The 14988-nt window shown below is 39.7% G+C and overlaps 1 protein-coding gene across 1 annotated transcript in view; it reads left to right on the forward strand.

The window, feature by feature from the left end:
- The first annotated feature begins 342 nt into the window (after positions 1–342).
- The window catches only part of LOC308117152 (receptor-type tyrosine-protein phosphatase eta), a 34086-nt gene continuing 19440 nt past the window's right edge, over positions 343–14988 (forward strand). The window contains exon 1 of the mRNA XM_080475842.1: positions 343–677. Coding sequence (XP_080331968.1) covers positions 615–677 — 63 coding nt within the window. The 5' untranslated portion in view covers positions 343–614. The remainder of the gene's footprint in view (positions 678–14988) is intronic.

Consider the following 14988-nt stretch of genomic DNA (forward strand, 5'->3'; position numbering starts at 1 on the left):
TGAGAGTTGTGGAGAGGAGGAGGCAGGCTTTATTGTCATAAACAAAGTGTCAGAGACCAGTGCACTGCTCAGGCGCTTATTAATGTTTCAGGGTTGCTCATGTTTCGTTGAAAAACAGATGATAGTGTTATAAAATATTTTGAATCTAACATTTTATGTTTTTGTTTCAGTTTTGAAGGTTTGGATTTCTGTTAACACTTATTTGAAAAATACACAGAATTACAAGGCTTTACAGAACAGCGCTGTAGACTTCACATGTAAGATTATAATTACATGATTTTAATAGGCCGTGATCTGAAGTGGGCCGGCCTGAGGTGAGGAGAGGAGGAGGAGGAGGAGGAGGAGGACGAGAGAGGAGAGGAGGAGAGGAGTGGCACTGTTGGAGAGACTTTGTCAAACTTCGTCGTGACGCGCCGCTGCGCTCCGCCCCGCTCACAACTTTCCCACCTTTTAATTGTCCAGATGTAGACGCGAGCTGCCGCCAACAAGAAGAAACATCCGAGAAGTTGTTGGTTTTTTTTGTTTTGTTTTGTTTTTTTTAATTCCAAGACACAAAGTTGGAGATGGCAGTGTAGCGAAGACACTTCAATCTTTCCTCCAACGCGCGCGGCATCATGACGCCGCGCTCGTGCGTCTGTCTGTGGACCGTGCTGCTCTCCTGCTGCGCTCTGCCCGGGGTAGGAAAGCTTCACTTCATCCTCACAAACTTAACTTCTTTTTTTCTCTCTCTCTCTTCTTGTTAAGTCGCTCGAGGCTTTTACAGCTTGCTTTGTTTCAATCTGGGAGGTTTGGCTGCACCTGTTGGCGCAGGTTAATGCGCCCCCGTTGGTGCGCGTCTGCGCAAGTTACAGCTGAAAACTTCTCAGAAAACTTGATCGGTACCATGAACTCCGGTTTATTTCACATGGTGGATGAAGTGTCTTGCTGTCAATGAACAGTGGTCCTTTGTGGGGTTTAATTTGATTCAAATTGAGGTCAGCAGGTAATTAATGCGCCGACCTCCAGTTTGAACGATGAAACAATGACTTATTGAAATGTGCTGAGAGAAAATATTCACTAGATAGATAGATAGATAGATAGATAGATAGATAGATAGATAGATAGATAGATAGATAGATAGATAGATAGATAGATAGATAGATGCGTCTTATTAGGCATTACATGTGCAAAACACATGAAACACACATCTCCAATTAAATAGAGTAACTATTATAACTATAACATATCTTATGCATTCATTTAGAACATAAAACAACATTATGTAAAATGAAATAATGAAAATAATAATAGCTCTATAACCTATACACAGATATGCATGGAACTGATTCGCTGCATTAACAAAGTTAAACTACTAAAAACACACTACATCACATAAATTGACTTTATATAATATTTACTAAACTTTTATAAAAAAAACACCTATCCGATTATACGCCACTGTTACAGAGTGCTGCAAAGAAACACGACAAGGATTTAAAAAAGTTAAACGTGCATCTGTCAGACAGTGAGACGGTATTTAATTGATATAAATAAAGGAGTTATAGATTAAGAAAGTCAGTAGATGACTGATATTTAACATGTGTTTGAGGTTAATGGGACAAATATTTCAAATGTCTTTCTTGGTGAATCATTTATTGAGGATTGCACAACCGACTGGACTTAACAAATGTGTTAAAAAAAAAAGCATTCCTGTGGACAAAAACTTACATAACAGATAGTTGTTGGCGTCCAGCAGCGTAGGTTCCACCTGTCCCGGTCCCACCAGTCTATCTGGTGGGAGAGAGAGAGAGAGAGAGAGAGAGAGGCAGGGTGAGAGAGGTTGAGAATGGCATGTGAGGATGTGTGTGGCCAACACAAAGGGGTCAGGAATGGAATGAGGTGCAGCTCAGTGTCCCCGTCACACAGCGGTCTTCACGACGGGCTCAGAGTGATGTAGACGTACTTAATGAAGTGGACAATATATTAGTTACTGCATCATAAGTGTTTATTATTCTAATACCGGGGTGTCAAATGTGAGGCCTGTGGGGCAAAACTGTCATCAGCCTCAAAGCCACGCTGTCAGGGTGAGTTTGTAAGTCAAAAAACTCGAAAAAACTCATAATGCAACAGCGATAGCAGAAGGTTTCTGGACATTTCATCGTATTTTGCACCAGAAAGTATCATTAAAATGGTCATTTTCAGTAGGATTTAGTTTTGTGACAATATAGACATTTTCATCATGTATTCTCTTTATCACGACAAAGAAAAACTTAAAAGTTTACATTTAAAGGTTGTTATGACGAGGGCTTAGCGATTTGGCCTAAAAAAAAAATATATATATATGTATTTCTAAAGATTTGATTAAAAAAATGTTCCTCAATGCACTTAAAAATGACTGCAGACATCAAAATATTGTCAAAAGTGCAACTGTGATTGTCCTGAGAACTAAAATGCATATAAACAATCTTAAAATAAAAAACGTAAACGAGAATCACTCATTCAACAAATTGAAGCTTTGACCAGGTTTAAGCAAAAGCGCAACAGCAACTACGGAAACCCACAAGGAATGGTGGAGTGGAAAACGGAAAATACAGAAAAACTTGAATTTGCTAAATAAAAATCTTTTTTAGCCATGAATTCGATAAGTCGATTAAATTGAATTCTTCGCCCAGCCCTACTTATGACACTATTTGACCAGTCAGTCAAGATGAAATGATGTGGCCCCTGAACTAAAATGTGTTTAACATCCCTGTTTACATACAAATAAGAAGGGAGCTTCTTATGAATTAGTGGAGCGTTCAATGGGGTAAAACATCAAATTTGATACGTCAAATAAAGGAAGCGACTTTTGTAATCTGGGATTATCGTTTTAGTTGCTGCTTCTGCACTTGTGTTCATCTGTTTTTCCTCCAAGAAAACATCGAGCCAGAGAACGACGAGGAAACTATCTTATTTAAAAACTGAAAAGAGCATCTCCGTGCCCCCGCACATCGTCCTCCAGCTCCTCAGGTTGACCCCGAGCTTCTCAAAGAACCAACCGTGCAAACGCACCGTTTTTGTTTCTGAAAAAAGTTTCGCTTTCACACGTCGGCGTTTTGAATATGACGTTCATTTACATGGAAAAGGGAGAAGCGCTGAAAACAAAAATCGTCACCTTAACAGAGAATAGACTTCAGATTAGTGCGTTTTGAATTTAATAGCTACTGACACGGGTCTCACTGGACATTCGGACCGCCTCACCGGCAGAATCACTGCAAGCGTTTTTGCACCATGAAGTTTCAGCGTGACGATGGTGAAGCACATAAATATACCACTCTGCAACTCAAGCTACTTCTCTTACCAGCAGTCACACATGACTACTTGATAGAAGAAGAGAACTTCCGGATCCTCTGACATCCGCTTTCCGACCTGTCCACGCTTAATGTTTTCATTTCCTAATATCACGTAATGTCTGGTTCCATATCTGGTCGTCACAATGCAGACGCGACAGGTACAATCAAAAGGCCTTCAATTGAAAAAGACGTGAAATTCTCTTTCCTATTCCAGGTTGTAAATACAGTCATTCATTGTTTATCAGTTGAATATTCTTTGCCTATGTGGCAAGTTTAGCATATTTAAATAATGAGGAAGTAAAAGGCTCGATGGCCCGTTGCTGTCGTCTTCTATGAACAGTACACAAGTGGTTCTCACACAGGACACATGCAAATGTGATGAGAGCGCAGCTGCTTTCAATAGAGGTTACACAACTCTGCGTCACGCCATGTTTTTAGTGCGTTTGTGCACAAAAAAAAAAAAAGTAGAATACAAATTCATTTCACTTTTCTTGTCAGATTATTGAGCCTGAAAGAAAAATTAAAGTTTAGATCTGGAGTGTCGAACATGTTTTTAGTTCAGAGGCCACACTCAGTCGAATTTCATCCTGGGGTTTTTATTTGTTGTGGTGAAAATGTCTATTTTTTCACAAAATCCCCAAAATTACAACTGGAAACGACTCCAATCTCAAAATACAGCCAATTTTAATGAAACCTTCTGCTGCAAAATACAGGGAAACGTCCCAAAATGATGCGTTTTTGACTAACTGGCGGTTTTGAGGGTGATGCTGGATATGTCAGCTCAGGTCTCGGCCTCTCTGGAGCCTCCCGCCGGCCGATTCTGGCCCCCGGGCCTCATGTTTGACTCCCTTGTCTTGGAGACGAGACAGTCAGGACTTTCTGCTTCAAGTTTTGTTGAAATCAGAGATAAAGTAAGTCGTGACCTTTAACCTTTTGTTATTGACATCAGGCTTCCAGTGAGTGTGACCGGCTGCAGACTTATTTCTTCCTCCTCCTTTTCTTTTATCAACGACGGTTGTTTGTCAGCGTCTTCTGAATTTGATGGAACTTTTTGGATTGAAGACTTTCGCACATCTTTCTAATAACTATGATGGGAATTCAGAAGGGCCATAATTATTTTTGAAGAAACTCTTAATATCACTGAAGCAACACACAGAAGATAACGTCATCACTTCGGCACAGGACGGCACTTCATCACACACATTTAAGCTTTTAAAAACTCTGAATAAAACAGTGGAAAACAAATAAAAAGAGCAGGAAAGTAAAAGCTGAGAAGTAGAAGGGAAACATGAGTTCTTCCTTTTTTTCTTCAAATGTTTACATGATGCAAGTGAATATTTATATTCCTTAATTCAACATGTCATATTAACGTAATTTTACTTTCTAATATGATATCAGGATGATTTATACACTGAATTTACTTCATGGGCTACTTTTATAATCCATTAATAACTAGAACTCTAAATCTCTGTTTTTGTTTTAGTGCAACAAAGTTTTAATACATCATTAGAAATTCACATTTAATGAACGATCCATGACAAACCCGAAATTAGAATAAAAGAACTGTAATGTCAACAATATCGTGCCTCAGATCACTGTGTGCTTTACAACTTACAGATCACAGTGGAGCTTTATGAAACTATTTACATCTTAAAAAGCATAAAACATTTGGTCACATGTTGCTGGAAGTATAAAATCTAGTAGATTAGTTCATGTCATGGTCAGAATGAGTTGTTCAAATTCTAGAAATGATTGTTAATGGAGATATATTTCTATATCAGTGTTGTGATCACCTGAACTGACTCATCACATAAAGTGCGCCCCTGGTGGTCAGATTAACACATTGCATTGGGCTGTTTGTCCTAACGACACTTTTCCGTTTTGAACTTCTGTCAAATTTTTTTTTTCAGCTTCACTTCCAGTAAAATACAGTCATTCGGTACTTCTTTCTTTTTTTTTTTTTGTTTGTGTGATTATGAATGCCAGTTATTCACCCACCACTTACAAAACGTAATTCGAGGGTAAAAGAGGATGTGTGGAGTCCTGGCAAAGCACGTGCGAGCTTTCAGCTTGACGTTTAAAAAGTTTAAAGAGTAAAGTGCAACACTTTGCTGCCGCTGCTTCTAGACGGGGAAACATCCTGGAACGAGGCGATGCGAGGTTTTCAAACACCATTAAAGAACTGGCCCATTGTGTTTGAGCACTTTATTTGAACGAAAACGACGCGTGACGGCTTGATGACGTACGATAAATTTCTCTCTCTAAATGTATTCTTCCTTCGTTCTCCAAATTAGAAAGCACAGGCCTCATAGTGTCCTGCAACCAAAGTCCAAAAGTCACAAATCAAGCGCTCTTTTGTTGAGGTCTGCAACCCTCCACCCACTCTCGGCCCCCCAATGCGTCGACATCAGGACCGTCCAGTTTTAAATCTGCGTCCCCAAACACGCTGCCCTTGACCGCCACTGGCTGGACTGCGTGTACATGACGAAGCACAAAGAGTCACAGTTCCCCGGTCCATGTAAATGAGACGTCTCGCTGCCTGAAAGGCCTCATTGTCGGCTGGCGGCTATCATTTTATCAAAACCTTGCGGCCGTACGAGGGTGCATCGGACGCAACAAGTGATTCCTTTTAGATCGTTTCGTAGGTCTTCCAATCACTCCAGGCCGACGGTTTGAGTTGTCAGTTCATAAATGGTCTCGTAAATAAGACTTATCCGTTGCATGGAGCCGAACCTTTGGTTCAGTGTTTTGATTTTTAACACACAGAAAAGGTGAGCGGTGCGATGGAACGGAAGACATCGCCACTGTATGAGCTGAGCCGCGAAGGGCGTAGTGATCTGTGGTGAAGTACTTTACGTCAGGACTCGTTTTACACAACATTTCAAGCGAAATCGTTTTTGTGTTTTAGTTTCAGAAAAGTTTCACGTTTACACGGCAATGTTTTGAAAATGATGTCCGTTTGCACAGAAGCAGCAGGCACGTGGAAAACATCGTTTTGTTTTTGTGTTGGTCAACTAGTTGGCGCTGTTTGATTTTGTAATGAAACCACAATGGGAGAACACGGATATTGTAGTGGACAGGCGAACAAGTTGGACTGTTATTAGGGTGACTGTCAAAATAAAACCACCAGGACAACACGGACTGGGAGTCGTGACACTCTGGAGGAAAACATTATTCTGATTGTCTCTACTGAGCATGTGCAGAAGAAGAACTATTTACTACGGCCGTGGTGCACATGAGAACCAGCAGCGTTTCCGCCGTCTCCACAAAGACGGAGCCTGGGGGCATTTCCAGAAAGTTACGTTTTTTTCCCGTATCCACGGCGATGGAATCGAATTGTTGTCAAAACGTTGCCTTTTCAGTGACATTTAATAGAAATCGTTCCATTTATCAATTTAGCTATATGACTCCTCAAGTGGAAACAACAAGAAGCGCGTCACTAATAATTCAGACCCCACAGTTTACCCACTCGCCTCATATTCACACGTTTCAGGCCCTTCTCTCGCCGGCCGCTTCGCCTCCATCCAGAATCCACGGCTGTGGGTTTCACATGCATTCATGCACAGTTTCCTCCTGCTGCAGGCCAGCGGCGTTATGAGGAAGCTCCGCTGGCCGTCGCATTGTGCTCAGATGTGTATCTGAGCACAGTGAATACCGCGTCGCTCATTTCCATAGCCTCCGATGTGATGCGGCGCCTGATAGCAGCGGCAGGACGGCGGTGAGGGAAGCTGATACCTGGAGACCAACGCGCTCGCAGCTCAAACTACCGCCAGCCAGGTGGAATTGTCGGCGGCACCGGATATTTATAGACCTAACCTTTGTGATTCATGTTCCTATAGTGTTACAGACTCTCCCAAAGGGCATTGGGCATTTTTTTTATTCTGACCTCTGCTTTGAAAATTAAGACTGTTTTTTTTTTTTTTTTCAATCTGTGGGGAAATACAGCAACTAAACTTTTGTAACGTTGGACTCCATCGTGATGAGGAGAAATAGGGAGATAAATAATCCTATAAATGCTGAACTGAATATGTGTCTCGAGCAGGGGCGTCAAACATGAGGCTTGTGGACCAAAACCGGGTCGCAAGAGGCTCCAATCCGGCCAAACCAAGCAAATTGTGGAAAAATTCAAGAAAACATAGATTTTTAAAAAAAAATTAATATCTTAAGAGTAGCGGACACAAGACAACACTGAGATCCGAACATTTCAATGTATTTAGCAGCAGATTTTTTTGACTGAGTTTTGTTGACTTCATGTTGTGATTGTTGTTATTTTCTGCAGCGATTGTTTGGTTTCTGCCCCCAAAAAATATAGATATTTTAATCATCACTTATACTCTGCGCCACAGTAAAGAAAAGTTTAAATTCAAAGGTAAATATGTCAAGATGAAATGGGGATGGGGCTGAAGGCGACCCCCTGAACTAAAATTCACAATCTTTGTCATTTTTCAGAATGACAAAGGATGAAAAGTTGTCCACGCAGATTTTCACTTTTTTTTTATTTTATTTTATTTTATTTTATTTTATTTTATTTTATTTTATTTTATTTTATTTTATTTTATTTATTTTATTTTATTAAAAAATATATTTTTAATTAATTAAAAAAATATATTTTTAATTCATTTAAAAAATATATTTTTAATTCATTTAAAATATATATTTTTAATTCATTTAAAAAAATTTGGGGGAAACATTCCGAAAAGTTTTTTTTAATTACAAAACAACTTGACATTTTAAAGAAGGCTCAAAAAATTCATGAAAAGTGTCACAATAAAACGTATCGTTTGTGTGAGTCATAGTAAGGGGGCATCGTTGCACAAGCCACTAAAAAACTAAATTACACAACATTGCACTCATTGGTTACTTCTTTTAAGTAACTTATTAGTAAAGTAAGTTATTAGGAATATGTTTAACTAAACCCTTAATACCCTTGTTTCTATATAATGAAAAAACAAACCCAACGGGACATATTGACACGGCAGAAGAACAGAAGAAGGACTATTTCACCGCGTGGAGTGATGTTTGGCATCAGATGACTTTAAATGGGCGAGAGGCAGATTTATGAGCCGCAGTCGTGTCGCTCTTGTTTTCCGTCATTGACCTTTAATGAGCTGGAGGTACGAAGAACACTTCGGCCCAGACGTCCTTCATGTCTCGGGCTCAGGAAGTCGTGTCGGAACAGAAACAATGAGTCCACCGCTCGAGTGAAACTTCTGAGGCAACGACCTTTAAATAGAAAACAAGACGCTGCTTTATTAGGAAAATGAAGACGGGAAAGTTTTAACTCGCCTCAACCTGCAATAGAATATTATTATTATTATAATAACAGATTTTTTTAAATCGTCAAAGAGGAATCATTCGTTGAAGTTAAACCCTTAAAAACACACACCTTCTTTTGAAAAGAACCACATTTCAAAAAAGTAAACGACAGTAAAGCACGGGTTGTTTTTGGAAAAGAAAAATAGCGGGTAAATTGTGTGTATAATGTCCATCACTGCCATCTAGTTTTGTTTAAATCCATCTTTTTTTAGCTGAAATGTAGTGAATTATCGGCTCGAGTCGCGACCGACTCCCGGTTTTGTATCACGCTCAGTTAAGAACAACGTGATTGGCCAATAGATACCATGTGGTCGATACTTTTTGATCTAATTTTTAATTTCCAAAATGGACCGACACCCAAAACACCAATTACCGCCTAAAACCAAGGGGAAGACTAAAAAGGTTTTTTTTTTAAAGTACCAGAAACACTTAAAAAGTATCAACAAAGTAACAGTTTGGTGAAGAAAATACCACTAAAGTACCAGTAATTAAACAATTTTTAATGACAGAATCCAGGCGAGGACCGGAGACGTCCAACAAACACATCGAGAAAGAAAAACACTTTTTAAGAAAAACTGAAAAAAAACCCCAGAAGGTTTCTTAGCCGATGGAATCAAACCGACGAAGGTTGAAACAAGAAAGATTCATGAAGGAGAGACGAGGGTCGACGTTTGTAAACTTTTCTATGTCTGTCATCAACACGCACACACACACATAAAATGTACACGCACATAGATGTAAAACACACACTGACACACGCACACATATAAAATTAACACACACGTAGATGTAAAACGCACGCACACAACACACACATGCACACACACTCATGCACACGCATATAAAATTAACACACACACTAAATAAATACACGCACATACACACATACTCAGATGGTAAATACACACATACAAAATGGACACACACATAGATGTAAAACACATACATGCACACACACACACACACACACACACACACACACACACACACACACACACACACACACAAACAGAAGAAAGATTCATGGGGCAGAAGAGAACAGGATCAACATTTTTCTACTTCCTCCTGGTGAATATTTTGTATATCATCAACACGCACGCACACACACACACACACACACACACACACACACACACACACACACACACACACACACACACACACACACACACACACACACACACACACACACACACACACACAACACACACACTCGATCAGATAACACGATTTTGCAGAATTTACAGCCGTGTCAGAATCCACCTTCTCCACTCAGCAGGTCAACAAGGGCACCAGCGAGACCTCACTCATTTATTTTTATTACTTTGCGTAATTCAAGGAGAGGAAATCGAGTATTGTTTTTTTTTCTTCCTTTTTCCTGCGATATTCTTCGTTTGTTCCCCGTTATCGGATCATGACGAGCTAATGTTAAACGGCTGATCCCTGAGCAAACGGCCTTAAAGGTGATTTTTGTCGATTGTGTTATTATGCAGGAAGGAAGCCGGGGCGTTATCGCGAGGCGGACTGTTGGGAATCAGAAGGAGTCAGAGAGTGGCAGGCCGCCTTTAGGACTGATGTAATGTTTATAGAGCGCTCAGTACAGCCATTTCCTCCCCCTCCTGCAGACAGTCAAAGGGCACGGCTAGTGTAACGGGGCAACGGGGTCGCTGCTTCACAGTATGAGCATTAAACATAATTCCTCATGTGAAGGTCAAACTGTACACACAAGTTAACCAGCAGATTTTTGTTTTTTACACAAAAACGCGAAAAGCAACACCGGAGCCGGTTGTTAAACGGAGGTCCAGTACGATCCCGAGCCGGGCGGAGCTGCGTCGCCTCCAGAAGGAAAACCAAGGCCATCGTTTGAGCTTTACTGTTTCTCTTTCCCATCAGAGACTCTGAGCTGTGAGTTATTTCTTCTCTCTGAATCAGCGCCAGAGCGTAATGGCTTGGGACGCTGTTTTGTTTATTTAGCCGGGAGCAAATTAAGTGATTCTTCGGAGGAGGTTCCAAGGGAAATACGAGTTTTTGGGGGGAGTTGTGGCTGAGAGCAGTCGCCTCCCTGGAGGGCCAGTTCAACTTCAACACGACTGTTTGTATAAGAAGGAGAGATGTTTGTGTTGTTTACCAGGTTTTCAGCTGGATTCTCCTCACAACACAAATAGGAAACTCCTTTCGCTCGTCTATATGGGATTTATCTACTGAAGCACTAAATTTAATTCACTATAAATACTCACCGCAAAAAGTGGAAAATCTCAATTTATATTTTAAGTTATTTAAAAAAAAAAAAAAAACTTAAGCAGGGGTCGGCATCCTTGAGGACTAAACGTGCCAAAATTAAATAAATGAATACACTACTAAATAATTACTTAAATTTGTCATTAATTAATTCCAATCAGAATTAAATACATAAATGTGTCATTAATTATTTAAAATACCAATTCACTTTATGTAAAAAAAGAAAAAAATCCGTATTTAATTAATTATTTCATGGTCTGGTGTTGCAATGCGAGCCTAATCTATACCTTAAGTAAGCCAAGTAATAATGACACGTGCCTGATTAAAGTGCTTCAACAACAGTGATACAATTTTTCAAATATTTATTTTTCAGTTGAACAACTTATGAAAATCAATTCACAATCCTTAACAGTCCAAGTACTACTTAGTACTCTCTCCGCATGCATCGGTGTGATCCTTCTCCATCTCATCAGAATCAACAAACCTATGTTCTGCCTCTATGGATAGACAACGCTCACTCTCTTCGTCACTGTTATGTTAGTATTCAAGCCTACCTCCACATTTTGACAATAATTTAATTGGTCCATATGTGGCATGAAAAGATCCGAGCCACATAAACCAAAGCACATTCGGGCCACATGTGGCATGCCATCATATAGTCGGTGCCATCATTGCCCGGCCTGGCCCACATTCCGGCTGACATACTGCCGGATCTGGCCCAGACCTGTCTGCTATGTGGGAATATATAGAATTTAATTTCTTGTCATGTCAGGTTTGGCTCAAGATGCCAGACACAGCCGTACATAGGTGGAACAACAACAACAACAACAACAAAAGTCTAAATCATTACAAACCACAAGAGCGTCATGAAGAGACGCTGGACCATCGTCTACCTGGTTCAGATTATACCTATATTTATTGGACGATATAGTCATTCTAAGCGCTCGAGACCAAAGTTGTCAAACACTTTGCACCCACTTCCTGGCAAGGCGTTAATCCGACACACACCCAACAGCAGAAGAGTAGTCATGCACAAATATACTTCCTCATACCAACAATATCCACCCACAATCAAAAGACCTTTCTTTGTTTTGTTTGACATAATAGTTTGTCTTTGAAGTTTGGGCGATCGTTTAAGAATAACATCATGTAGAAGAAAGAAAGTGAGATTTTAATGGATGACGTTTGTGTGTATTAGAGTCCTGAACCCTGAAACTCTCGAGGCTATACTTTGTTCTGACCAGAAAAGGGAAAGTTAAAAGGATCTGGAGCAGTGGTGGGGGAATTTGTTTTTCCCTGAGTTTCCTGGTTTGGTGATTTATTAATTCGTTTTATTTTTCCTCTGGTTATACAATCCTGCACTTGATGCTTCATTGTCAGATCCCATCCTGGCCTGAAGCAGCAGACTGTTCTGCCTGCCACATCAACCACGTAAACCAGAGGCGTGAAAACATATTTCAGTCCCGAGGCCACATGCAGCCCAGGTTCATCTTGAGTGAAGAAATGATGCCAAAATAAACCCTTTAAACTAAATATAAAAGCCAAACAATTATTCTAGAAAAGTGACCACAATCTCAACATAAAGCCAATTTTAATGAAAAGTTTTGGCGCAAAAATGCAGCGAAAGAACTTCATTGTGGGTGTTTTTGAGGCGAGTTTGATGTCTCTCATGGCAACGTCGCCGATATTTCAGCTCGGGTGTCAGTGTTGCGTTTGATTCTCTTGAGAAAAGAATCTCAATGTTTTCTTTGAAATCTTTCCATTTTTCTTGGTGGTTTGTCCAGATTGGAGCCTCTTGCCCTCCGGATTTAGCCCACGACCCTTATGTTTGACCCCCCCATGATGTAAACCGTGGAAACTTCTTCGAAGCTCATTCTGACTGGTTTCCACTACTTTCAGTTTGCTAATGTGAAAGACGTTATACTTTGTTAATCATTGCTGGAGAATGGCTCGTCTAGATTTAATCCATCCCAAGGTCAAATGGACACTATTTGGAGCTGACGGACTTCTGATCTCCTCTATAACCTCGAGGCCAGGGCCGTCAAACATAAAGCCCGCGGGCCAAAACCAATGCGGCCAAACCACCCAGCAAATTATTTTGAATTTCTAAGAAGACATTCATTTTTTTTAACTTTAGATTGGTTTAGACATTTCACTGCGTTTTGCAGCAGAAGGTTTCATTAATATTTGCTTTATGTACAGATTCTGGTCTTTTTTTTTTTTTTTTGTAGTAATTGTTTAGTCTTATATATACATTTTCATCACATCTATTCTGAAGCACAACAAAGAAAAACTTTGAAGTTTAAATCCAAAGGTTATTATGGCACTGTTTCACCAGGCCGTTTGACACCCCTGGATATCAGGATTCTGTGTTTCATGCATTTAATATTTTATATATATATATATATATATATATATATATATATATATATATATATATATATATATATATATATATATATATATATATATATATATATATATATTATCGTTAACATCTCTTCAGATAAGTTTTGATATAATGTCAGCGTTACAAGTTTAACATTTCAAAGCTCTTTTCCGTCATTGCCGGTGGTTAATGATTGGCCCCGAGCTTTGCGGCGGACAGAGCGATGCAGGCCTGAGCTATGACGCCGTGATCGTTTAATGTTTAGTCGAGTGGCAAACAGTGTGACAGGGCGACATTGTCAGAAAAGCGACTGCGGGCTTGTTTAGTTGTTGGCTAATCAGTAATGTGGAATAAGGATCAGTGTTTGGCGCCGATATCTGGATAACCAAAGCAGAAATCGAGAGTCACGGTGGACGCGAGTTTGCACGTGACATCACGGAGCGGCGTGGCTCTTATTTGTTAGTCATACGGGAAGCAGCTCAGGAGTGAGATACGGAGTGGAAAAGTGACCCATGTCTCCTATTTAGTTATAAAAAATTTATAAAAATGTACCTCTCACATGTGTAATCTAAGTAATACACCTTTTGCAATGTTTTTAGTCTTGAAATTTAATTTTAAGGATTTTTTATTTTATTTTAAAGTTTAGATTTCTAATTTGTATACACAGACTTGTAAACTTCACTTCTGGGCATGTGATGGGATTTAGTAGTGCCTTATTTTGAAATTGTATATATGAAAGGAAAGATCAAATAACACACAAAAGCAGTGGCTTATGACCTCTAACAAGGAATATTTATATTAAATATCTACATTGGAACATTCTTATGAGCAAAAGTTTCATGTCAGGGGTCACAATTCTATATGACACCTGTCACATTTAGGTGGCGTTCACACATTTAATGGAAGTTTCCTTGTCGAGAATAAAGTTTCATTCACACCAGAGTTTGTTTTAGTCCGACAAGTGTGAACGCACACGCCCCTGAAAGCTCCGTGAAGCAGATCTCACAGCGGTTCTGCATAGTTCACTTTTTTTTTTGTCACAGGGGTAAATATTTCCCCTCGATCTGTCCGTCAAATTTACCGTTTATTGATGAAGACTTTAGAGCAGTAATCCTGTTAGAGAGAAGAAGAAAACAAACAACCTTTGACTGAATCAAGTGAGATCGCATGTTCTGCTGCTTTCAATCTCTTTGTAAACTCTTTTGTACAATAAACCACACCTTCAAAACCCTTCAAAAAAGGAGGAACAATATTATTTTCACGTTCACCTTCACTAAAGTATTTTCAGGGTCGACTTCCTTGTTTGTACTAACTGCCACTTAAACTCAATACCTTTAATCAGTTACAGTGGGAATTTAATCTCACATTAACGGAGCTTTTGTGTTCGAGCAGGAAGTGATTCGAAAGTGATTGTGAGCTTTAGACGCCGTACAAATGTGATCTGTGAAGTTCCACTGCCTGTCAGGAGCAGACACTGGAATTATTAGATCAGTCTACACCTTAACTGAACCGATTCTTCACGACTTTATTACTTCACATCAGATCACAAATGTATGGATAACAAATCCGCACACACAAGCACGCCAACTGAAGGTGCAGGGAGGCATTTAATACTGACCAAGTTACGCTGAATGTCATCCACACAATAACAAACATTACAATGACAATAATCTGTGTACACATTCGTGTAAGACAGGGGTGTTGAACCTCGGTCCTGGAGGGCCCTTGTCCTGC

Source organism: Lipophrys pholis, assembly GCF_963383615.2.
Source record: "Lipophrys pholis genome assembly, chromosome: 11".
NCBI lineage: Eukaryota > Metazoa > Chordata > Actinopteri > Blenniiformes > Blenniidae > Lipophrys > Lipophrys pholis.